Source organism: Chlorocebus sabaeus, chromosome 5 (genome assembly GCF_047675955.1).
Source record: "Chlorocebus sabaeus isolate Y175 chromosome 5, mChlSab1.0.hap1, whole genome shotgun sequence".
NCBI lineage: Eukaryota > Metazoa > Chordata > Mammalia > Primates > Cercopithecidae > Chlorocebus > Chlorocebus sabaeus.
Window position 1 is genome coordinate 8,512,571 of NC_132908.1, and position 23,645 is coordinate 8,536,215.

Sequence of the window (23,645 nt, forward strand, 5' to 3'; positions counted from 1 at the left end):
GTACGTAACAGAACTTCTACCTGTATTAGTCAGGGTTCTCTAGAGGGCAGAACTAATAGGATAGATGTATATCTAAAAGGGAATTTATTCAGGAGAATCGGCTTACATGATCACAAGGTGAAGTCCCACCACAGTTCGTCTGCAAGCTGAGGAGTAAGGAAGCCAGTAGTGGCTCAGTTCGAGCCCCAAAACCTCAAAACCAGTGAAGCCAACATTGCAGCCTTCAGTCTGTGGCCAAAGGCCCAAGAGCCCCTGGCAAACCACTGGTGTAAGCCCAAGAGTCCAAAAGCTAAAGAACTTGGAATCTGATGTTCCAGGGCAGGAAGCATCCAGCTCGGGAGAAAGATGAAGGCCAGAAGACTCAGCAAGTCAGCTTCTTCCACCGTCTTCTGCCTGCTTTTTCTAACCTTGCTGGCAGCCAATGGGATGGTGCCTACCCACGTTGTGGGTGGGTCTTCCTCTCCCAGTTCACTGACTCAAATGATAATCTCTTCTGGCAACAGACAGAAATACCCAGATACACCCAGAAACGATACTTGGCATCCTTCGAGTCAATCAAGTTGACACTTAATATTAACCATCATGGTACCCCAGAATTTTGTTTGTGTTCTCTGGAATCTCAAATCTGGTCCCTCCCAGCCGGGCGCGGTGGTTCACGCCTGCAATCCCAGCACTTTGGGAGGCCAAGGCAGGCGGATCATAAGGTCAGGAGTTTGAGAGCAGCCTGACCAACGTGGTGAAACCCCGTCGCTACTAAAAATACAAAATTAGCCAGGCATGGTGGTGCATGCCTGTAATCCCAGCTACTCGGGAGGTTGACGCAGAAGAATCGCTCAAACCCCAGAGGCGGAGGTTGCAGTGGGCTGAGATCACACCATTGCACTCCAGCCTGGGCAACAAGAGCGAAACTTCATCTGAAAAACAAACAAACAACAACAAAAAAAAAAACTGGTCCCTCCTAACACTCCAGCTCTTGGGGCTCTGAAGGTCCACCTCCAGCCCACTCCCATATCCACACATGCTTGTGGCTGCTAGAGCAATTCATCCCCTTCCTCACCCTGTGGTCCTCCCTGAACCCATAGGATAGAACATCCACTGCTCTCCTCCTGAGAGAACCACAGTAGAAGAGGAGTAAGCAAAACATTACTGGGCACAGCTATTCTGCACCTCACCTTGTACTTGATTTGCAGAACTACTAAGATGAATGATACATGGTTCTGACCCTAAAGGAGTTCAAAGTCTAGCAAAGGTGACAGAGGTCTCCCGCCATCCTGTTCGTTCACTCTTCCTTGTTCTACTGAGCTATGGGTCTCCCAGGAAACATGCTCTGGTCTCTAGCACTGGAGGATTTTTTTCTCCAAAGAAAGGATCCCCTAGAATTCTGGTTTTTACCAGAACCAAGAACCAGGAACAAGACTCTGGCCAAAATATTTGGCCAGACTTTGTTAATTTCATGACGCAGGGAAAATGCAAGTTTCACGCTCCTGGAATGGCTGCAAGCAAGACCCTCTGAAAAGCCTGTTCTTCAAATAAGTTCGTCAGACACCATGTGTTTGAATCCAAGCTCCAGCCCCTAGTAAAGGTGGGACCCTGACTGAGGGAGTGGCTTAGCCTACACTGTGTAGCCTTCTCTATACTGTTATACTTAAAAATAATATTTAAGGTAAAAAAACAAAGATGACTATGTCAAGGCCAAATTAGGTGAGCACTGCATAAGAAGAGAATTCCACAAATAAACAGTTGGCCCCAAACTCAACTTCCTGGTGGCCAAAGCAATGACAGTAAGTCTATCAGTGACAACATTCCCAGTATCCTCAGCTTTAACCATAGTAAAGATTGACAAGAAACATTGACTTTCTGTCTGTGAGGCAGGACAGAAATTTGTCTTTTCAAAACCTTTCATAGAATAGCACAATTGATGTTATGAGAGCATCTCAAACAATACTCTGAAATAAAATTTAACAGTGTGTTTCTAGGGGTGTTTTATTAAACTTCTCCATTCAAGCTCATGTACCAAATGTAAAACCCATGGTCATAATTGTGCAAAACTGAGAACCACCCAAATGTCCTTCACTAGGTTATTGGATACACAAACTGTACTACATCAGAACCACGGAATACTATGCAGCAATGAAAAGGAACAAATGCAACAATGTGGATGGATCTCAAAGGTATCCATCCAATATGCTGAGTGAAGAAAAGCCAGTCTCCAAAGATTCTATATTGTATGATTCCATTTACATATAACATTCTCAAAATTACAGAGCTCCAGAGGTACAGGACAGATGAGTGATTGCCAGGGGTCAAGCAAGGACTACAAGGAGAACCAGGCATGGCGGCTCATACCTGTAATCCCAGCACTTTGGGAGGCTGAAGCAAGAGGATCTCTTGAAACCAGGAATTTGAGACCAGCCTGGGCAACACAGCAAGACCCCATCTCTGCAAAAAAAAAAAACAATTTAAATATTAGCCAGGCATGGTTGTGTCTGCCTGTAGTCCCAGCTACTAGGGAGGCTAAGGTGGGAGCATCACTTGAACCCAGAAGTTTGAGGCTGTAGTGAGCTATGTTCACTGCACTCCAGCCTGGGCAAAAGAGTGAGACTCTATTTCTTTAAAAGAAAAAAAAAAAAGACTACAAAGCGTAGTTACATAGAGCTCCTTTGAGGTGATGGAAAAATTCTGCTTCATGATTGTGCTATGCACAAACCTATACATGGCAGAAATTTGCACAAAACTGTACACACACACACACACACACACAAAGATAAGATCTATAGTTTAGCAGTATTGCAATGTGGATTTCCTAGCTTTGACATTGTACTGCAATCATGTAGGATGTCACCACTGGGGAAAGATAAGTGAAGGGTTCAAGGGACTCTATGTACTATTTTTGCCACTTCCTGCGAGCCTATAATTATTTCAAAATAAATAGGAAAAAAAAAAGACAATAGCTGTGCTCTAAGGTCCTACCTGCTCCTGAATTCTGTAACTCAGGGACCCTGGCCTTCCGCCCTGAAGGTAAAACCTTGCTGTTTCTACACAAACCCCTTCCCTCCCCTCCCAGCAGCCCTTGATTCTCCGGCTTAACAGCTCCCAGGGCCCACCGAGCTGTGATTCTGAAGTTGTCTTTGATCACTCACTTTAGGTCTCTTACCACTTAAGCTGCCTGTATTTAAACTCTCCCTGAGTGATCTCCATCCTTTTATCCAGGTCCTTTGATGGCTTGACTCTGGTCACTTGCTAATCCAGCCGAGGTTCTTGCTTCCTGCCAGGTTTTTCTTCCGACTTCTCATCCTCCCCTTTGTTGCTCACCCTTTGCTTGGCAAAGAGGCCAGGATGGAGAGGGCAGGAGAGCACAGGAGTGCTGACCGCAGCCGTTTCATTCGTCTGGTCTGAGAAACTCTCAGCTGGCCCTGGGGCATCAGCTCAGTGCCCCTGCTTTCCAGACCAAGATCAAGACCTGTGATTTAGTGAGCATTACTTCATATCACTTTGAAATTGAGGTTCTGGAAAATCTGGCCATGGGAGGTCCCTGTGGGTGTCTGTGGCCGGAGAACTCTTTCAGGAGAATGAAAATAGCTGTAGAGTCCAAAGCATCAGGAGATGGAGATTCAAGGGCTTAAACCTTTTTTTTTTTTTTTTTTTTTTTTTTTTTTTTTTTTTTAATTTGAGACAGAATCTTGCTCTGTCACCCAGGCTGGAGTGCAGTGACACTATCTGGGCTCACTGCAGTCTCAGCTTTTCAAGTTCATTATCCTCCCACCTTAGCCTCCCAAGTAGCTGGAATTACGGGTCCACACCACTATGGCTGCTATTTTTTTTTTTTTTTTTTTTTTTTTTTTTTTTTTTTTGAGACAGGATCTGTCTCAGTCACCCTGGAGTGCAGTGGTGCGATCTCAGCTCACTGCAACCTCTGCCTCCCAGGTTCAAGCGATTCTCATGCCTCAGCCTCCTGAATAGCTGGGATTACAGGCATGCGCCACCACACCCAGTTAATTTTTGTGTTTTTTGTAGAGACAGGGTTTCACCATGTTGCCCAGGCTGGTCTTGAACTCCTGAGCTCAAGTGATCTGCCCGCCTTGGCCTCCCTAAGACTACTTCAGTGTAATACTTTCTTTCTCCAGAAAAAGAAGAGATGCATTTGAAAGGGCTTCCGTTCTTTTTCCCCTTTATTGACTGCCTGGGCCCTGCAAACAGATGAGGTCATGTGATTTAGGGGGAAAAATGGGTAGGGGCGAACAGAGTGGCTCAAGCTTGCAATTCCAGCCCTTTGGGAGGCCGAGGCAGGAACATCGCTTGAGACCAGGAGTTCGAGACTGCAGTGATCTATGATTGCACCAAACTCTGTCTCTAATAATAATCATCATAAAAACGAGGCACCATGGCTGACCAGAGAGAGGGTCTCCTTCTTGGCCTCTCATAGCCCCTTCATAACACTTGTCTCTGTTTGGAATCATACATGTGGCACTTGATTGATCCTCCACCGCCAACCATGCTTTCTGTGGGGTGAGCTCTGCTTCTCTTTTGCTCCCCACGCACAGTGTCTGCTGGTGCATACTAAGTCTTCCATAAATATTTGCTGAATGTAAGAATGATGGAGTTAATTTAAGCCCAAGGAGTGAGGCCAGGTTCAAAAGGCCTGGAAATGAGTCAAATAAGAATCCGAAGAGCAGCTGACACTGGCTTAGCACTCACAGACGAGAAGTCTTGTTCTATGCACTTTGCCTGCTGTAACTTCTGCAACAACCCTGAGGGTAGGCACTGATGTTAGTGCTGTCCTAAGGATGAGGAAGTTGAGGGACAAGGAGCTTAAGCTGCTTGTCCTTGGTACCACAGCTGGGTATTCGAATGCCCATAGAGCCTGTGCCTTGAGCCCCCATGCTCTGCAGACCCCCAGAAGTAAACGTGGAAATGTGGTCTCATAGATGGCTGGAAGTCAGAAGGTGAGGCAGCCTTCGGTACCAGGACCTGCCCACTCCTGAGGTTTCCCTCCCCTCTCGTCCCAGGTCTCTCCTTCTCAGCAACCTTTGTGGTCTCCTCTGGTTTCACCCATGTGAGTTGGTGTTTATCATGCACATTTCCTGAGCTCTTCTGTCTTCGCATGTCACGCTGACTCTCTGAGCGCCTCATACATCCCGAAGGTTTGCACTACTGACGCAGGGCAGGTTCTTGGCTTAGCCCAGGAAGGAATTCAAGAGCAAGCCCGTGGTACAAGAAAACAGCTGCACTGAGGATGCAGCAGGCTTGCAGCTCCGTGACTGCTCCTACAAGAGCAGGGACACCTCACAGGCAGTGTGGTGAGAGTAGCAGCTCAGGGCAGTTTTGCAGTCTTTATACCCACTTTTAATGATATGCTAATTAAGGAGCAGCCTTTCAGAATCAGCTAGAAAATGGGCAGTAACTTCCGGGTGGGGGAGGGGGTGTTGCCATGGCAAGGGGCAGTAACTTGCAGGTGTTGTCATGGCAATGGTAAACTGTCGTGGTGCTGGTGGATGTGTCTTTTGATGCCTCTTCCCAGCTTCCACCAGTCTTCAATCTGGTCTGGGGTCCAGTTGCACCTGCTCCCTATCTCACCATTGTTTTCACGTCGATGACTCCCCATGCCTCTGACCAGGTAATTCTCAACCAGGACAATCGTATCCTCCAGGCACATGTGGCAATATCTGGAGATGTTTTTGGTTGTCATAATTGCAAAGAGGGGGTGCAGTGGGCATCTACTGGCTGGAATCCAGGGATTCTGCCAAACTGCCTACAATGCAGAAGGCGGCTCCCAAGAACAAAGAATATCTGGCCTCAAATGTCACTAGTACCAAAGTTGGAAAAGCCTGGTTGACCTAACCCTAAGAAGGATCTCCAGCTGCCTCTTGGATGTGTTCCTCTTGGATGTCCCCACAGTGTCTCAAGCGCTGTCTTCCAGAATGAATTTACTATCTACTCCTCTCCTTCAACATTACCTGTCGACATGCCTCCTGGCATTTTCCAGCCCTGTGAATCATAATACCATCCACGCTCATATTTCATCTGGGAACCCGGTCTCTTCTTCCTGCATCCATCACTCACCCAGTCCATCAATTCTACCTTGTAAATGCCAAGTCTGAATTCTTCTCTCCTTCTCGTCAGCTCTGCCCACATTCTCTCATCTACACAAGTATCAGCCTCTCTGCCAGCCTTTGTCCCTGCAGTTATACCAGCCCCCACTGCTCCAGCCCATCACTCAACTTCTAGACAGAGATCCTTCTAGGGCACAAAAGTATCGCCTCCTCCACAGAACTCCCCACTGGGTTTCCTTTTGGGTTGAAAAGGGGTGAAGACATTCATCCTTTTCATCCTTTGGTGATGAAAATACTCTAGCACTAGACGGTGGCGGTGGTTGCATGACACTGTGCATGTACTAAATGCTACTGAGTTGTGTGCACTTTCTCTTTTGTTGTTGTTGTTTTGAGATGGAGTTTTGCTCTTGTTGCTCAGGCTAGAGGGCAATGGCATGATCTTGGCTCACTGCAACCTCCGCCTCCTGGGTTCAAGCGATTCTCCTGCCCCAGACTCCTAAATAGCTGGCATTACAGGTGCCTGCCACCACACCCAGCTAATTTTTTTAGTAGAGATGGGGTTTCACCATGTTGGCCAGGCTGATCTCAAACTCCTGAGCTCAGGTGATCCACCCGACTCGGCCTCCCAAAGTGCTGGGATTATAGGCGTGAGCCACCATGCCTGACCCGTGTACACTTTAAAATGATTGAAATGTAAATTTTATATCACGTGTATTTTATCACAATTTTTTAAAACCCTCCACATTGATCTCAATGCTCCTCCCTGTGGCCTTCCATAATGCGGCCCCTGCTGACCCCTCCAGCCTCTGTTCTTGCTAAGGACGCAAATAAATCGTTGGATTTTGCTGGGGACCAGAGCAAAATCCGAGGTGTCTGAGATCCCACGGTAGAACCAACGAGACGGTGAGGCTTGAGAAAACAGGCTACACTCGGAGAGGGTAGCGGATTGTACTTTGTAAAGGTGGCTCTAGCAGCTCTCCAATCCCCCACGCCCTTGTTAGAATATGACCTTGCTACTCCTCCCAGGGAGGTTGAGGTCTATGTTCCCTCCTTGCGAATCAGAACAGGCTGTAACTGTGGCAGAAAGGATGCTATATGACTTCTGAGACTAGGTCACAAAAGGTAACGCAACTTCCACCTTGCCCACGAGAGCACTAGCCCTGGGCCCGGGAACTGCCATATAAGCCTCCCAACAGCGCTGATACTACCATATTGTCAGGAAGCCCAGTTTAGCCCATGTGGAGAGCCCTATGGAAAGGCCCTGAGATGATGTAAAGAGAGAAGCGCTCAGCCTGCCCCTAGCTGCCCCACTGCCTGCTGTTCCAGCTCCAGCTACTGCATGAGAGAAGCCAAACCACAATTGCCCAGCTGAGTCCTTCCGCAATTCCCAACTCTCAAAGACCACAAGTAATATACAAGGGTCACTGGTTTTAGCCACTACATCTTGGGTGATTTGTTAGGCAGCTACAAAGAAATATGTGTGGCCCTTAACAGCACAGGTGTTGGTCAGCAGCTTGGTCCCTTTTCCAGAACCAACTTACCCAGGGCATGAACTCAGGTAATTATTTCCTGCCTCTGAGCCTCAATTTCCTCATTTTGGGAAACATAATAACAGCACCTACCTCACAGATATCATGGGAAGATTGAAGAAGATAAAGCACCATCATCACTTGGTAATGTGAGCTGTTATTAACACTTTGATCTTTAAAATAATCTCGTGATATCATGACTTTAGTGACTTCTTAGAGCTGCCCTAACAAACCATCACAAATTAGGTGGCTTAAAACAACAGCAATGTATTCGCTCACAATTCTGCAGGTCCAGAGTTCAAAATCAGCCCAGGCACGGTGGCTCACGCCTGTCATCTCAGCACTTTGGGAGGCTGAGGCAGGTGGATCACCTGAGGTCAGGAGTTCAAGACCAGCCTGACCAACATGGTGAAACCCTGTCTCTACTAAAAATATAGAAATTAGCCGGATGTGTGGTGCATGCCTGTAATCCCAGCTACTGGGGAGGCTGAGGCAGGAGAATCACTTGAACCTGAGAAGCAGAGGTGGCAGTGAGCATACGCCACTTCACTCCAGCCTGGGCAACAGAGTGAGACTCTGTCTCAAAAAGAAAAAGAAAAAACAACAAAGTTCAAAATCAAGGTGTCAGGTGGGCCATGCACCCTCTGAGGACTCCAGTGGAGGATCCTTCCTTGCCTATTCCAGCTCCTGGTGGCTCCAGGTGCTCCTTGGCTTGTGGCAGCATCACTCCAACCCCTGCCTCTGCCTTCACGTGACCTTCTCTCTGTGCATCTCTCCACCCTCACCTGGTCTTCTTAAAAAGACACCAGCCATTGGATTTAGGGCCCACCCCAATCCAATATAACTTCACCTTAACTGTAGTAATGACACCTGTAAAGACCCCTTTTCCTAAGTAAGGTCACCTTTACAGGTACTGAAGTTACAATTTCAACATGATGTTCTGGGGGCACATGCTGGAACCCACAACAGTCCCCTCTTTAGGTAGGCAACTACAACACCCACCCTGAGCATGTCACCCTGCCTCTCAGGGTCCCATTGACAAAAGGTGGAAGGTCAGATGCTGGTATGATTACACCCAGTTCTTTTTTTTTTTCTTTTTTTTTTTTTTTTTTTGAGATGGAGTTTACTCTGTCACCCAGGCTGGAGTGCAATGGCATGATCTCAGCTCACTGCAACCTCTGCCTCCCGGGTTCAAGTGATTCTCCTGCCTTAACCTCCCGAGTAGCTGGGACTACAGGCACGTGCCACCATGCCCAGTTAATTTTTTTTGTATTTTTAGTAGAGACAGGGTTTCACCGTGTTAGTTAGGATGGACTTGATCTCCTGACCTCGCCTCAGCCTCCCAAAGTGCTGGGATTACAGGCATGAGCCACGGTGCCTGGCCTCTTTTTTTTTTTTTTTTTTTTTTTTTGAGATGGAGCTCACTCTGTCACCCAGGCTTGAGTGCAATGGTGCGATCTCGGCTCACTGCAACCTCCGCTTCCCAGGTTCAAGTGATTTTCCTGCCTCAGCCTCCCGGGTAGCTGGGACTACAGGCATGCGCCACCATGCCCAGATGATTTTTGTATTTTTAGTAGAGACGGGGTTTCACCGAGTTGGCCAGGCTGGTCCCCAACTCCTGACCTCAAGTGATCCGCCCACCTCAGCCTCCCAAAACTCTGAGATTACAGGCGTGAGCCACCGAATCTGGACTTAATTCCACCCAGTTCTGATATTAGCTGCTTCCATCACACACATCAGGACCAACGTCCCAGGTGTGGAGAAAAACCAATGGCTACTTCAAGCATTACAAGTGAATCCTCGGCCTGCTGCCACTTCCAAGCCAGGACCCAGCAATCCAGTGGGTGCAGGAAGGAGCAAACTCGACCAAGGAACAAAGCTGGAAGGGGATGGGGGAGTCAGCTTTTTCAATGCATGAATATTTTATCAGTCATCAAAGCATTGTTCCTCTTGTGGGGCTCTGAGTACTCTGTTAAAAGAAGCATTTCATTGAGGAAATAGAAATGAATATGGGACAGACACAGATGTTCTAACAGAAGCCCCATGCCACCCTCACAAGGAGAAGGTGCCTGAGCCCTGCAGTTGCGATGCTGCTGACTTCGTGCTGCTCATGATGGAGGAGCTGCGTGTGCGTGAAGCCCAGGTTTCCATGTCACAGAAGCTGCAGCACTAGGACAAGGACTGAGTTCCCTGTGAGGCTCTTTAGACCCTAAGAGTGGGAAGTTGGGAGTCTGGGGTGGCTGAATGGGAGGCAGAAGTGGGCGGCTTAGCTGGGCACTCAGAAGACCTGGCTTTGAGTCTCCGTTCTGCAAACTTCTGGCTAACGATCTTGTTGTGGTTATTATTGTTGTTTGAGACAGGATTTCACTCTGTTACCCAGGCTGGAGTGCAGTGATGCCATCACAGCTCACTGCAGCCTCGACTTCCTAGGCTCAGTTCCCCCACCTCAGCCTCCTGAGTAGCTGGGACTACAGGTGCATACCACCAAACCCGGCTATTTTATTTATTTATTTATTTATTTATTTATTTATTTATTTATTTTGTAGAGATGGGGTCTTGCTATGTTGCTTAGGCTGGTCTCAAACTCCTGGGCTCAAGCGATCCTCCTGTCCGGCCTTCCAAATTATTGGGACTACAGGTGTGAGCCACCATGCCCGACCTGGCCAATGATCTTGGATGCATCCCTGACCTCCCTGAGTTTCTGTTGGCTTGTCCATCAATGGGAGCAAGGGTGGGCATCCTCTCCTTGGAGGACAGTGGCAAGGGTCACATGAGCCTTGGAACTTGCCCTGGAAACCCTAAAGTGCTCTGCCATGTTAACAAAGGTTTGCAAGCCAGGGTGGCCCATTCTCAGCGACTAGGGGCTGGGCACAGAGGAGGCACTTCCTGCAGGCTCCAAAAGGCAGGTTGTTTATTCTCAAGGGAGAAAGGGAGGGAGGCAGCCCGAGATGTCAAAGGGAGATTCTGAGGTTGGAATTCGAGTCTCATCCTGGTTTCTCTCACTATCAGCCTCTACCAGAGCAAGTCTTCTTCTTCTGTGAACCTCAGCTTCCTGTCTGCCAGTCAGGGCATGAGAACATGCTTGGCAAGTTTCCAGGGGGCCCTCACTATGTCTGGGATCCCCCATCAGTCCCAACATTCACCTGCAGGAGAAGGCACCAAAGTCAGCATTGGGGACTGAGGCTGGGTGTATTAGTATGTTCTCACACTGCTGGTAAAGATGTACCTGAGACTGGGTAAATTATTAAGAAAAAGAGGTTGAATGGACTCACAGTCCTACATGGCTGGGAAGGCGTCACGATCATGGCAGAAGTTGAACGGCACGTCTTATGTCGCCACAGGCGAGAGAGAGAATGAGAGCCAAGCAAAAAGGGAAACTCTTAAAAAACCGTCAGGTTTCATGAGACTTACTCGCTACCATGAGAACAGTATGGGAGAAATTGCCCCTATGATTTGATTATCTCCCACAGGGTCCCTCCCACGACATGTGGGAATTCTGGGAGCTACAATTCAACATGAGATTTGGGTGGGGACACAGACAAACCATATCACTGGGTTTACACTCTGCCCCTGTCTCTCCAGCCCTAGGGAGATTCCCCTTCCCTTGCCTACAGCACAGGCTCGGGCAACACTTATTGAGCTAATGAATCAAGGCAAAATTAGGAGGAAGAGTTGCTGGTCTCTCAAAAGACTGGACAGCACATTATATTCATTGTACAACACACTCTTCCCTGCTACCTTCTCCCTATCTGCTTTATAGAACTTCTTACCAGGAAGTATACCCCACATTCCACCAGCCATGTTTACTGTGTGTCATACTCGTGCACTCATACATACACATGCACAGGCCCTGGAATGTCAGCTTCAAAAGGCAGGTTTTGAGTCACTTTTGTTCACTGTTAAATCCTTGGTGTTTCAAACAGCACTGGTACATCAGGCATCAAATAAGTCACTGTTGAATGAATGAGTCAATGAACATATGAATGAGCAAGTGAATGAATGAATAACTGTATGAACAAGTGAGTGAACAAGTGATGAGTGAGGGAGTGAATGAGTGAGTGAATAAATGAATGAGTGAATAAATGAATTAGTAATGAGTGAGTGAGTGAATGAATGAGGGAGGAATTAGTGAGGGAATGAATGAATGAGTGAGGGAATGAGTGAGTGAATACTGAATGAGTGAGTGAATGAGTAAATGAGTGAATGAATGAGTGAATGAGTGAACGAGTGAGTAAATGAGTGAGTGAGGGAAGGAGGGAATGAGTGAGTGAATGAGTGAGTGAGGGAGGGAGGGAATGAGTGAGGGAATGAGTGAGTGAATGAGGGAGGGAATGAGTAAATGAGTGAGTGAGGGAGGGAGGGAGGGAGGGAGGGAATGAGTGAATGAGTAAATCAGTGAGTGAGTGAATGAGTGAGTGAATGAATAAGGGAATGAATGAGTGAATGAGGGAGTGAATGAGTGAGGGAGTGAATGAGTGAGTGAATGAGTAAATGAATGAGTGAGTGAATAAGTAAGTGAATGAGTGAGTGAGTGAGCAAATGGATAATGATGGATGGGTGAATGGATGCACGGTTGGAGGCATGAATGGATTAATGGGAAAATGTATGAATAAATGAACGAATAAGTGAGTGAATGAATGAAGCATGGGACAGGTATAAGCGAGTGAACTTATGAATGAACAAAGACTGAATGTGTGCATGAATATATAAACAAGTGAAGAAATGATCTTTATATTTAATTAATTAATTAATATATAATATATTATATTAATTAATATAACTTATTTATTTATTAATTAAATATAACTTATTTAATTAATATATAAATAAGTGAAGAAATAATAGTTATTTATAAATGATTCATTTACTCAAGTGAGTAAATGAATGGATGGGTAGATGATGAGTGAATAAATGAGTGAGAGAATAAATGAGTGGATCTTTTTTGCCAGATAGAGCACCCTCTCTGAGAGAAAGAGAGCGCCCAGTTGTTTGCCAGGGGTTCCAGCCAGATCTGGACCTGAGGGGAGAAATCTGGGCTGAGCCTCCCCAGCAAAGGGACAGGCACCCTAGTCCCTCTTCCTCCTCTTTACCTTCTCATGAGTATAAATCCCCTCCTCTAACCCCCTGGTTAGTCCAGCACACCTGGATCCGACCACACCTCCACCTGCTCCGAATTCTTTCTCCTCTCATCTGGCCCTGGGAGGCCCCTCCCTGGACTTCCTGCATCCACTCCCACCCCTGCAGGCCGGTCCATTCACACAACAGACCTAAGGGTCTTACAGCAACTGTTCTCACTTCCCCTGCACAGCAGAATCACCTGGGGAACTTTGTGAAAATAACAATGCCCAGGTCTGCCCTCGAGTGTCTGATTGCATTTGGCTCCATTAGGGCCCAAGTGTTAGCAACAGGTTGTTTTTTTAAATAAGACCCCCACGTGATGCTAATATAAAGCCAAGTTTGAGAACCACTGTCTCAAAGGCACGTCACTCTCAAGATAGAGTCCAAGTGGAACAGAAAAATAGAAGAGGAGAGGACAAGACAGGATGGAACAGAACAGATCAGAACAAAATGGATCAGGATAGAACAGAACCGATCCAAATGGATTAGAATAGAGCAGGACAGATCAAAACAGAATGGATCGGGCTGGGCACGGTGGCTCACGTCTGTAATCCCAGCACTTTGGGAGGCCGAGGTAGGTGGATCATGAGCTCAGGAGATTGAGACCATCCTGGCTAACACGGTGAAACCACGTCTCTACTAAAAATACAAAAAATTAGCCAGGTATGGTGCATGGTGGTGCGCACCTGTAGTCCCAGCTGCTCGGAGGGCTGAGGCAGGAGAATCACTTGAACCTGGGAGGTGGAGGTTGCAGTGAGCCGAGATTGCGCCACTGCACCCCAGCCTGGGTGACAGAGCTAGACTCAGTGTCAAAAAAAAAAAAAAAAAAAGGATCAGACTAGAACAGAACAGATAAGAATGGATCAGGATAGAACAGAACAGAACAGAACAGCATCCCAACCCCACTTAATCATCAGCGCCTCCTTACCACGGGCCATAGGCACCGCCCACTGCCTTCTCCCTTCCTGCCTCTACCTTCACCTCCTGTTTCTTTCCCTCAAACACAGAAGCTTCCTCCCACCTCAGGGCCTCTGCGTGTGCTGTCACCTGCCTGGTCTACAGTTTCACTAACTGCAGGTAGGTTCTTCATGTGGGTCTCAGTACAATGCCACCTCCTCCAAGAGGCCCTTTCTGATTGTCCTCCCTGCAGCTGCATTTCTCCCAGACACCTTTCATCCCATCACCCTGTTTTTTCTGTTTTGTTTTTTTGTTTTTTGTTGTTTTTTTGGTTGTTTTTTTTTTTGAGACAGAGTCTTGCTCTGTCGCCCAGGCTGGAGTGAGTGCAGTGGTGCAATCTCGGCTCACTGTAACCTCCGCTTCCTGGGTTCAAGTGATTCTCCTGCCTCAGCCTCCTGAGTAGCTGGGATTACAGGCGCGTGCTACCACACCCGGCAATTTATTTTTTATTTATTTATTATTTTTTTTTATTTTTAGTAGAGACAGGGTTTCACCATGTTGGCCAGGCTAGTTTCGAACTCCTGACCACAGGTGACCTGCCTGCCTTGGCCTTCCAAAGTGCTGGGATCACAGGTGTGAGCCATAGCGCCCAGCCTCATTGCCCTGTTTTGTTTTCTTCATAACACTAATCACTGTCTGAATCTCTCAGATAGATTATTGGTTCATGTGTTTATCGTCTGTTCCCATGTGAGCTAGGAAGGGTGGAGATCTTCTTGGCCACCCCCATTCATGTGTCCCCAGGCCCTGGAACAATCTCTGACACATAGCAGGTATCTGGCAGGCATTTATGGAATGCATGAATGGATGGGGGAATGAATGAGATTCTTTGACGTTGTCAGATCCTGGAGTGCACATGTTTTGGTTTGTTATTGTTCATTGTTGCTCGCTTAGCAGAGTGTCTCAGCATGTCCCGAGGTGGACGTGTGGGACCAGATGTCCTGAGCATCGTAGGACATTGAGAAGCATCCCTGGCCTCTTCCCACTGGAGATGCCAGTAATACCACTCCCCACACGCACTAAGAACAACCAAAACTGTCTCCAAACATTGCCAAATGTCAGGTGGGGGAGAGAATCGCCCCAGCTGAGGACCCTGGCGCTGCAGTATTTAATCCAGCACCTGGGCGCTAGGAGTGCTGAACACGTGTTTTTTGAATTTGGGAATCAAATCTTGCCTCTGGAGCAGTTCCAGAATATGACCAGCAGATGGAAGCAGAGACCGCCCTTTCGGTAGCATGGTTGCCCTCACTTTGCAAAAAGTTTCTCAGCCTAGCAACTGATTTTCCAATAGCACTTATTTAGCCCCATGGGGCTATGTGAGCAAGCCACTCATTTGCGCCTTTCCAGATTAGACAGGGATGTCGCAGCAACGTCCTGAACCCAGGAGCAGACAGCCAGTAAAGAAGTGCAGGCGTTGGTGGGACTCCAGGGAGGATCATCTTGGGATCAGGCAGTTCTGAATTTTACTCCCAGTTGCATCCCTTTCTCTCCTTATCCCCTTAGTCCAGCTATGTTAACCTGCTGGTGCCTCAGTTTCCTCATCTGTACCCTGCTTTGCTTATCTCCTAGTCCTCATCCCGGGCTACATATTTCATATGCCTCTCTCTCCTCAACCATGTGGCACCCCAGACAGCAAGGGCTGGATCTGGAGGAGTCACTGCCCCCTAGTTGCTGGTGTGTACTGGCCTTCCTTTGGGTGTTTGTTGAATGACTGACTGACCAACTGGCATTGAGAATAGCACAGGTGCATAGAAAGTACTCAGTGGGTGTCAACTATGATGATGACAATGCTGGTGTCATGGTGATGATGATGTCATGATTAAGATGATGATGCCATATTGTTGATAATGGTATTGTCATCTTTTAATCCACATCAGTATTCCCCAAACCATCAGCACCTCCCAGAGTTTCCTAAGCCAAAGGCTCCCCGGGCCCTTCCCTACATCTCATGACTTGGAATCTTACAGGAACAGAATCTCAGCCATGGTTTTGGGTTAGAATAGCCTGGAGAGCTCTTTAAAAACACTGATGGCTGGACCCCATCCCTAGAGAATATCAGATCAAGGATGTAGCCAGAGCAGCAGGATTTTGGGAATCACCCAGGTGATTCTAAGAGCAGCAAGGTGACAACCCTTCTCTGTCACTTAACAAACACCCCACCTCAGCATTTATGCAAAGTGTGGCTCTGGGCCAGAAGCCTCAGTGTTGCCTGGAAGTTGGTTAGAAATGTGAGTTCCTGCTGGGCGCAGTGGCTCACGCCTGTAATCCCAACACTTTGGGAGGCTGAGGTGGGCGGATCACGAGGTCAGAAAAATCGAGACCATCCTGGCTAACACGGTGAAACCCCGTCTCTACTAAAAATACAAAAAATTAGCCAGACGTGGTGGCAGGCGCCTGTAGTCCCAGCTACTCCAGGAGGCTGAGGCAGGAGAACGGTGTGAACCCAGGAGGCGGAGCTTGCAGTGAGCCGAGATTGCGCCGCTGCACTCCAGCCTGGGCGACAGAGCAAGACTCCATCTCAAAAACAAAAAAAAAAAAGAAGAAAGAAATGTGAGTTCTTGGGCTTCACCCAGTCCTCCCGGCTCAGACACCCTGGGGGTGGCATCAGCCCGTGAGTACCAACAAGCCCATAGAGTCTCGGGCACGCTAAATGGGAACAGCACTGCCTCAGGGGACCTGGAGGTGGCGCCCATTCCCAGGGGCAGAACACCAGGATGAAAGGAGGATTGGATTTTTCTGGGGGAGGATGGAAAAGGTATGATTAGTCTTGAAGAGCGCTCTATCAATTGGCCAGCCTCTTGGGAGTCTTGCAGCTTCATATTGCAGACCTAACCCAACCCTGCAGAAAGCCAATGTCATGCCAGAGTTATTTTAGAGCAAAAGGAACTCCAGGCCAAAGCTCCCCAGAGAGAGCTCAATGCACTACAGGGCCCAGGAGGTAGGGCGCCCTCTCCCTTTCTCAGGTCCACCAAGGAGCTGATCCAACGGACACGGGTGAGAAGGAAATGAAGTCGGAGGGGCGCAAGGACTTTGCAATCTGTAAAACTCTGTGTGTGATTAAAGGATCGTTTTTATTTCTTGTAAAGAGGTTTGGCACTCCCTCAGGCTCCTCCAGGCCACACGGACACACACGCACATGAGCACACAAGCACTAGGATAACAGCCAGGCCCCGAGCTTAGTCCGCGGGGATTTGTGGGGGACGGGGGTGGTGCCTGGCCTCCCCAAGTGGCCTTTGAGGAAGAGGAGGCCATAGCCCATGAAGATGGGTCCATGAAGCTCCGGGGCCAAACCCCTCCCTCCCCTTCATGACCCAGTGCCCAGGCTCATATGGCCTGGTCCTGCCTCCGTCTCAGGCTGAGTTCACGGGCTGCTGCCAGGAAGGCCCCCCCGGTGAGCAGCTCCGCGATGAAGCTGATCCAACCCAGGGCCAGGGACCAGCCGAAGTGGATGTCGACCTGGTCCAGGAGGGCCTTCTCCTCCAGGAGACATAGCGCCTCCCGGAAGGCGGCAGCTGAATATGCTATGTAGACACTGATCCCAGCAAGGGTCACCATGGCTGCAGGGAGGGCAAAGGGAGAGCAGATCAACCCCCACCCCACCCCAGCACTCCCCTCTTCCTCCTCGCCCTGCCCAGCCACGCTGCCCGATGTCCAGCGTCCTCTTTCCTTCCTGCTGCAGGACCTTTGTGCCTGCTGGTCTCCCCACTAGATGCACTCACCCCTGCTTCTCTGTCTGTCATCAGCAACTCCTACCCTTCCCACACATCACAGCTCAGGCTTCGATTCCTGGACTTGCCTGAGCAGTGATTCCACAGCACCATACAGCTGCCCATCACTGCCCAGGTCACAATTGCAACTTTGCATTCGTTTGTGTAATTTTTTTTTTTTTTTTTAAGACGGAGTCTCACTCTGTCGCCCAGTGTGGTGGTGCAGTGGTGCAATCTCAGCTTGCTGCAAGCTCCGCCTCCCAGGTTCAAGCTATTCTCCTGCCTCAGCCTCCTGAGTAGCTGGGACTACAGGTGCCCACCACCAGGCCCGGCTAATTTTTGTATTTTCAGTAGGGACAGGGTTTCACAATATTGGCCAGGCTGGTCTCAAACTCCTGACCTCAAGTGATCTGCCTCTCTTAGTCTCCCAAAGTGCTGGGATTGCAGGCGTGTTTGTGTAATTATTTAACTAACATCTGTCTCCCATGAGTTTCCAGAGGGCAGACATGCTCGTGTTGGTTTTGCTCATTTTCAATTCCCCAGCACCTAGAATGGTGCCTGACCCTTGGTGGTTTTCCACAGATATTAGATTTGAGCCACATGGTCCAGTACAATAGCTACTGGCCAGTTACACATGGCTATTTAAATTTAATTAATTTAAATAAAGTTAACAGCTCAGTCCCTACCAGCACTCGCTGCCCTGGCCTGGTTTGCAGCTCCCGATGCTCGGCACGGACTAGGGAACTTCTCCACCATCACAGAAACTTCTATCAGGCAGTGCTGGTTTTGAGAATTTGTCATTGGGTGAACTATGAATGCTAGTATTAATAATAATAGTGAGTGGTTAGAGGAAATGAGAGCTTTGCAATATTTTCACCTCCAGACATCCCTTTTGCTTTTTTCCCTCTGTGGATTCCAAGGGTGCATGTCAACACTGCTTTTTTTTCTTTTTTTAAGGAACATTTTAAATACACAGGGATACAGGGAGCCGTAAGGCAGCCAGCCATGTGCCAGGTCCCACTTTTTTTTTTTTTTTTTTTTTTTTTTTTTTTTTTTTTTTTTGAGACAGAGTCTCGCTGTCGCCCAGGCTGGAGTGCAGTGGCATGATCTCGGCTCACTGCAAACTCCGCCTCCCAGGTTGACGCCATTCTCCTGCCTCAGCCTCCCGAGTAGCTGGGACTACAGGCACCTACCACCACACCCAGCTAATTTTTTATATTTTTAGTAGAGACGGGGTTTCACCGTGTTAGCCAGGATGGTTTTGATCTCCTGACCTCATGATCCGCCCACCTCGGCCACCCAAAGTGCTGGGATTACAGGCGTGAGCCACCGTGCCCGGCCAAGGTCCCATTTTTCAAAACGTCTGGTCCACTGAACCAACCAATGGTGCGAACCTAGCCGATGTCTGTCCACCTGTTGTTTTGTTTTGTCTTGTTTTCGTGTGTACTGCTGTTTACTTGACAAGTAAACATATGTATTTATGGTGCACGGCACAAGGGTTTGATACGCATGTGTACACTGTGGAATGGCTCAGTCGAGTTATTCAACACAGGCACGGCCTCACATAGTTAGCATTTCTTTTGTGTGTGGTGAGAACTAAAATCTACTCTCAGCGATTTTCAAGAACACAATAGGCTGTTGTTAACGTGATGTGACCGTGATGCCCAATAGGTCACTGGACTTCCTCCTTTTGAACTGAAATTGTGTGCTCTTTGACCAACATCTCCCCCCGCTCCCCTGCCCCACCAGCCTGTTCCATTCTCTGCTTCTGTGAATTTGACTCTTCTGGATTCTACATAGAAAGGAGACCATGAGGTGTTTGTCTTTCTGAGCCTGGTCCTGCCCGTTTTTCAGTCAATCAAAGCAGTATCGATCAGAACGGCTGATCAGCAGGGGAGCTTGAGGGTGGCTGGAGCGAGGGTCTCTTGCCAGCTCACAGCCCTAAAGCCTGAAGCCATCATGAGTTCGGGCAAAGGTAATATACACGGCTTCTTTGGTGAAATAATAAAAGCGATTCTTGGAAGCTGCTCCCTCTGCACTGCTCCCGTCTTGGAACCAGAGACGAAGTGATTCTGGACTGGAAACCACTCATCTCTTCCAACTGATATCCCAGAAGGGGAAAATGAACCCCACGAGGTCCTGGGATCCTCCTCCTTTGCTGAGGGTTCATACACAGTAGCCAACGCCCAACCCCCAGACCACAAGCCAGAGCCCCAGGCAGGGTGGGCACCTACCTCCAAAGAGGAAGAGAGTTCCAGTGAGCAGAAGGAGGAGGTAGGCTCGGAGGAGGAAGCTCAGAAACCCTGTCATCCCCCCAAAAACCATCAGGATCAGGCTGAGCGGCAGCAGAATCACAAACGTCCCATGCATGGCTTAGAAGAGATAGAGAGGATACCAGGCAGAGGAGAGTTACTAACATCCTTCATTCAATCAACCAACACTTCCCGAGCACCTACTGGAGCTGGGGAAAATCCACACTGTCACTGGCCCTGTGACTATTACTTCTACTGTTTCTCATGATGATGATGACCATGGCGACGGCGGTTGAGGCTCATCGTGTGCAAGGCTGTGTGCTTTGTTGTTGTTTTTGTTGTTGTTTGTTATTGTTTGTTTTGTTTTTGAGACAGGGTCTTGCTCTGTCACCCAGGCTGGAGTACAATGGCATGACCATGGCTCACTGCAGCCTCAACCTCCTGGGCTTAAGGGAACCTTTCACGTCAGCTGCCCGAGTAGCTGGGACTGCAGGTGTGCACCACCACACCCGGCTAATTTTTTGATTTTTGGTAAAGATGAGGTCTTGATATGTCGCCCAGACTGGTCTCAAACTCCTGGACTCAAGCGATCCTCCTACCTTGGCCTCCCAAAGTGCTGGCATGACAGGTGTGAGCCACTGTGCCTGGCCAGAGCTGGTTTCTAACAAGAGGGGAGCCATAATGCAGATGCTCACACACATCATTAATTATTCATTACAAGAGCTGGGTGTTAGGGAGTACTTGGGATTGGGGGATGGCTGGCAGTGGTTTGTGCTTAGCTCTGCCTCCACAGCCATGGGACCTTAGGAGATCTAAAAGCCACTGTGGTCTTTAGCACGGCATGTGGGGACAGCACTTGCTGATCATTTAGAAGTTATCCTTCTCCCAAGGCTGGCTTCACTGACCGGAGTGCCCGCCCTGTTCTCTACAAGAACATGTTTGTCACCACAAGAAGGAGCCTCGTGCAAGCTTTTTGGGTTTTGTTTTGTTTAAAGTTTTTGCCAGCACCTTGATTGCATCATGCAAGCTTTTTGAATGGGATGGGGGAGCAGGGACTCTGTGGATGAAGGGCTTTGGGCATTGAGAGAACTAAAGGGGACACTGTTATTCTCAGGGCATGAAGACCACATGATGTGTGGGATAACCAAAGTGAAGGGGGAGATGCTGCCCCTGGATTGCAAAGTCGAACGGATCCACCTGGAGAACAATCCTGCATTGAATGTATTTCTCTTGCCTCCTCTTTAATAAGATCTGGGACCAATTCTAGAGAACTCCCAAGCCCAAATAGTCAAAGACAAATATTAATATAATCTATAAAATCAGCAAGTAGAACAGAATGAATGACATGAAAGTCAAGACCCATGGTGGGGGGTGAATGGAGGAAGAGGAAGAGGAAAGGAGGAAGTCTAAGGTTTCAGGGTCTATACCTCTGCCACTACTTTGGCTCTGAGCTTCCCAGCATGCAAAGAAAAAAGGGAAACAAGTGCAAAGTTATTTTTTTATCCATCCTTCATTTACCAAATGTGTATTGGTTGTTTACTATGAGCTGGGTGCCAAGCATCTTTAAATCCTTTTGGCAATAGGATAGGTATGAAAATAAATACTTTCTTCTCATCCTTCAGTATGAAAATAAATACTTCCTTCTCATCCTTTAGTACAGGCTAAGCATTGTTTGTTCTGGGAAGTCTTTCCTTACTCTGTATTCACCACTGCCCATCCAGCCAAGTGCCCTTCCTCTGTGCCCCCTCAGCACCCCATATGGACAGGCATTTATTACCTAGTGTTGAGGGCATCTGAGTCACTTTTATGTCTCACCTGACAGGACATGAGTTCCTTGGCAAGGAGGATCTTATTTGATCTTATTTCCTTGTGCACAATTGTGTCCCTGAGTTTCTAGCAGAGGTTCTGTTCTGGGACATGGTAAGTGCTGAAGAGATGTGTGTTGACCAACGTATTGAATGAATGAGTGAGTGAATGAGTGAACTTTGAGCTAGACAGTGTGGCTCTCAGGCAGGAAAAATACGGCAGTTTCTAGGCAATAAGAAAAAAACTGAGGAAGCCTAAGAGACGACTTCATGGCGACGAAAAATATAGACTTCAAAGCCAGATTATTTGCACTCGAATTCAGGCTGACTTTGGGGTCCTAGGCATGTCATGTAATTACTCAGAACCTCCATTTCCACTTCTTATGAAATGGAGGTAAAAGTATACGGCTCACAGAATTATCATGAGAATAATACTTGTAAAGCCCATAGGGCAACATGGGGCGATGTAGTAAGATATGCAGTCTTGTGTCCCATAGAGCAGGCACTAAATAAATCATAACTCTACCAATAATAAAGATGATGAGAATAATAATTTGGTCTGTGACCTCCACTGTGACCAAATCACTTTGTCTTCAGTCCCTCAAGTGGCAGTAACTTTGGTGAGTCAAGAAAACAAGACTGAACTTCCTCTCAGGGCTGTCCTGGGATGAAATGGATTACAGGGGATGAGACCTATGGTCTTTCTTCCTTTCTTTCTTTCTTTTTCAGGGAAAAATCTTGGGCAGGGAAGTACCACAGCTCATGCAAACACCTAGTCCTTTAAAATCCATCCCCCGCACACCATCGTCTCAGACTGTGGCCGAGAAAGGAAATCATTTCTCATTCAGAAATTAATGAGGTTTCCCAGAGCTGATGCAGCCATGGCGGCCCCATGTGAGTTCCGCAGTCATGCTGCAAGCTGCCTTGATGTCCACATTCAATTAAATGTCTGGGTAAGAACAAGTTACCCAGGAGAGACTTGTAAAATCTCCTGCTGAAATTTGGTTTAGCTTTCTTTGTGTGTGTGCCCTATTCTTTGCTATGTTTTTTTTTCCCCAGGATTGTGGTTTTAGAACATAATGTTGATTCCAAGTTCTGTTCTACTTGCAAATGTTCCCATCGCTAGCCACATCTCTGAATGCGCCTAGGGAAGATATTCCCCTTTGGAATGTGAATATGATAAAAATAATCATCACCACCAATTTTGTGGGGACTGGGTTATTTGGGACATGGTGGATATGTAGTTTCAGAGTGAGGGGTTACAGTCAAAAGACCACTGAATAAGGATCTGTGCCATACAAGCTGTGTGACTCTGGACAAATGACTGGACCACTCTGAGCCTTGTCGGCAAAACAAGAGTAAAAATACTTGCCCACTGATCTCCTAGAACTTATTAAAGTCAGCAAACATATTAAGAGTGTCTGCTGTGAGTCTAGCTCCACACTGAGCACTGAAGACAAAGAAATAAGTCACAGACAGTTCCTCTCTTGCCGGCATGTTGATGGAGTATGTGTATGATTGACCATCCAAACCACAGTTTTGAGAATCAAACAATCATCAACGGTATTAAATTATCTACCGTGACCATAGGTGTCTACAGGGACCAGGCAGGATAAACCAGGACAACTGGTCACCCCACTTCTCCGTTTATTGTTTCAGTAAACACTGATGCAACACCTGCCACCTATGCTCACCAGGGTTTCAATGTCAGCCCTATCACTTCTAGCTGAGGGGCTGTAGGCGAGTTACTTTATAACTTTCAAGCCTCAGTTTTCTCATCAACTAAATGGGAATACTAAGAGGATGCACTTCACAGGATTGTGTACTGAGGATGAGATAAAATGGACAAACTTCTTAGAATAGTGCTTGTCACATCATAAACCTAATAAAAGTGTTAACTGTTATTCTCAGCTTGATATTGTGCTATCTAAATGAAATAACGTGCGTGAAATCTTGCACACCTTTTGGTAATACGGAAAACCTGTTACAACCAAACACAGATCTAAGGTCATGAGACCTGATTCCCGTTCATCAACAAGTCTCTAATGAACCCCTGTGATGGAGAGAAAGAAACAGTTTCCAGGCCGGGCACGGTGGCTCATGCCTGTAATCCTAGCACTTTGGGAGGCCGAGCCGGGTGGATCACGAGGTCAGGAGTTCAAGACCACCCTGGCTAACATGGTGAAACCCCGTCTCTACTAAAAAATATAAATAAATAAATAAATAAATA

The 23,645-nt window shown here is 47.6% G+C and overlaps 1 protein-coding gene across 4 annotated transcripts in view; it reads right to left on the reverse strand.

Annotated features, from left to right (window-relative positions):
• The window catches only part of TMEM114 (transmembrane protein 114), a 51,405-nt gene that overhangs the window by 12,440 nt on the left and 15,320 nt on the right, over positions 1-23,645 (reverse strand). The window contains exons 3-5 of one of the 4 annotated variants that reach the window (XM_007984964.3): positions 19,593-19,730; positions 18,045-18,176; positions 16,620-17,208 (exon numbers count right to left, since the gene is read on the reverse strand). The exons of 1 other annotated variant lie outside the window; for it this stretch is intronic. In XM_007984964.3, the coding sequence (XP_007983155.3) occupies positions 16,976-17,208; positions 18,045-18,176; positions 19,593-19,730 (503 nt within the window). In that variant the 3' untranslated portion in view covers positions 16,620-16,975. Of the gene's footprint in view, positions 1-16,619; positions 17,209-18,044; positions 18,177-19,592; positions 19,731-23,645 lie in introns of those variants that run through there. 2 more of the 4 variants (XM_007984974.3, XM_007984994.3) reach the window with 2 other exon arrangements.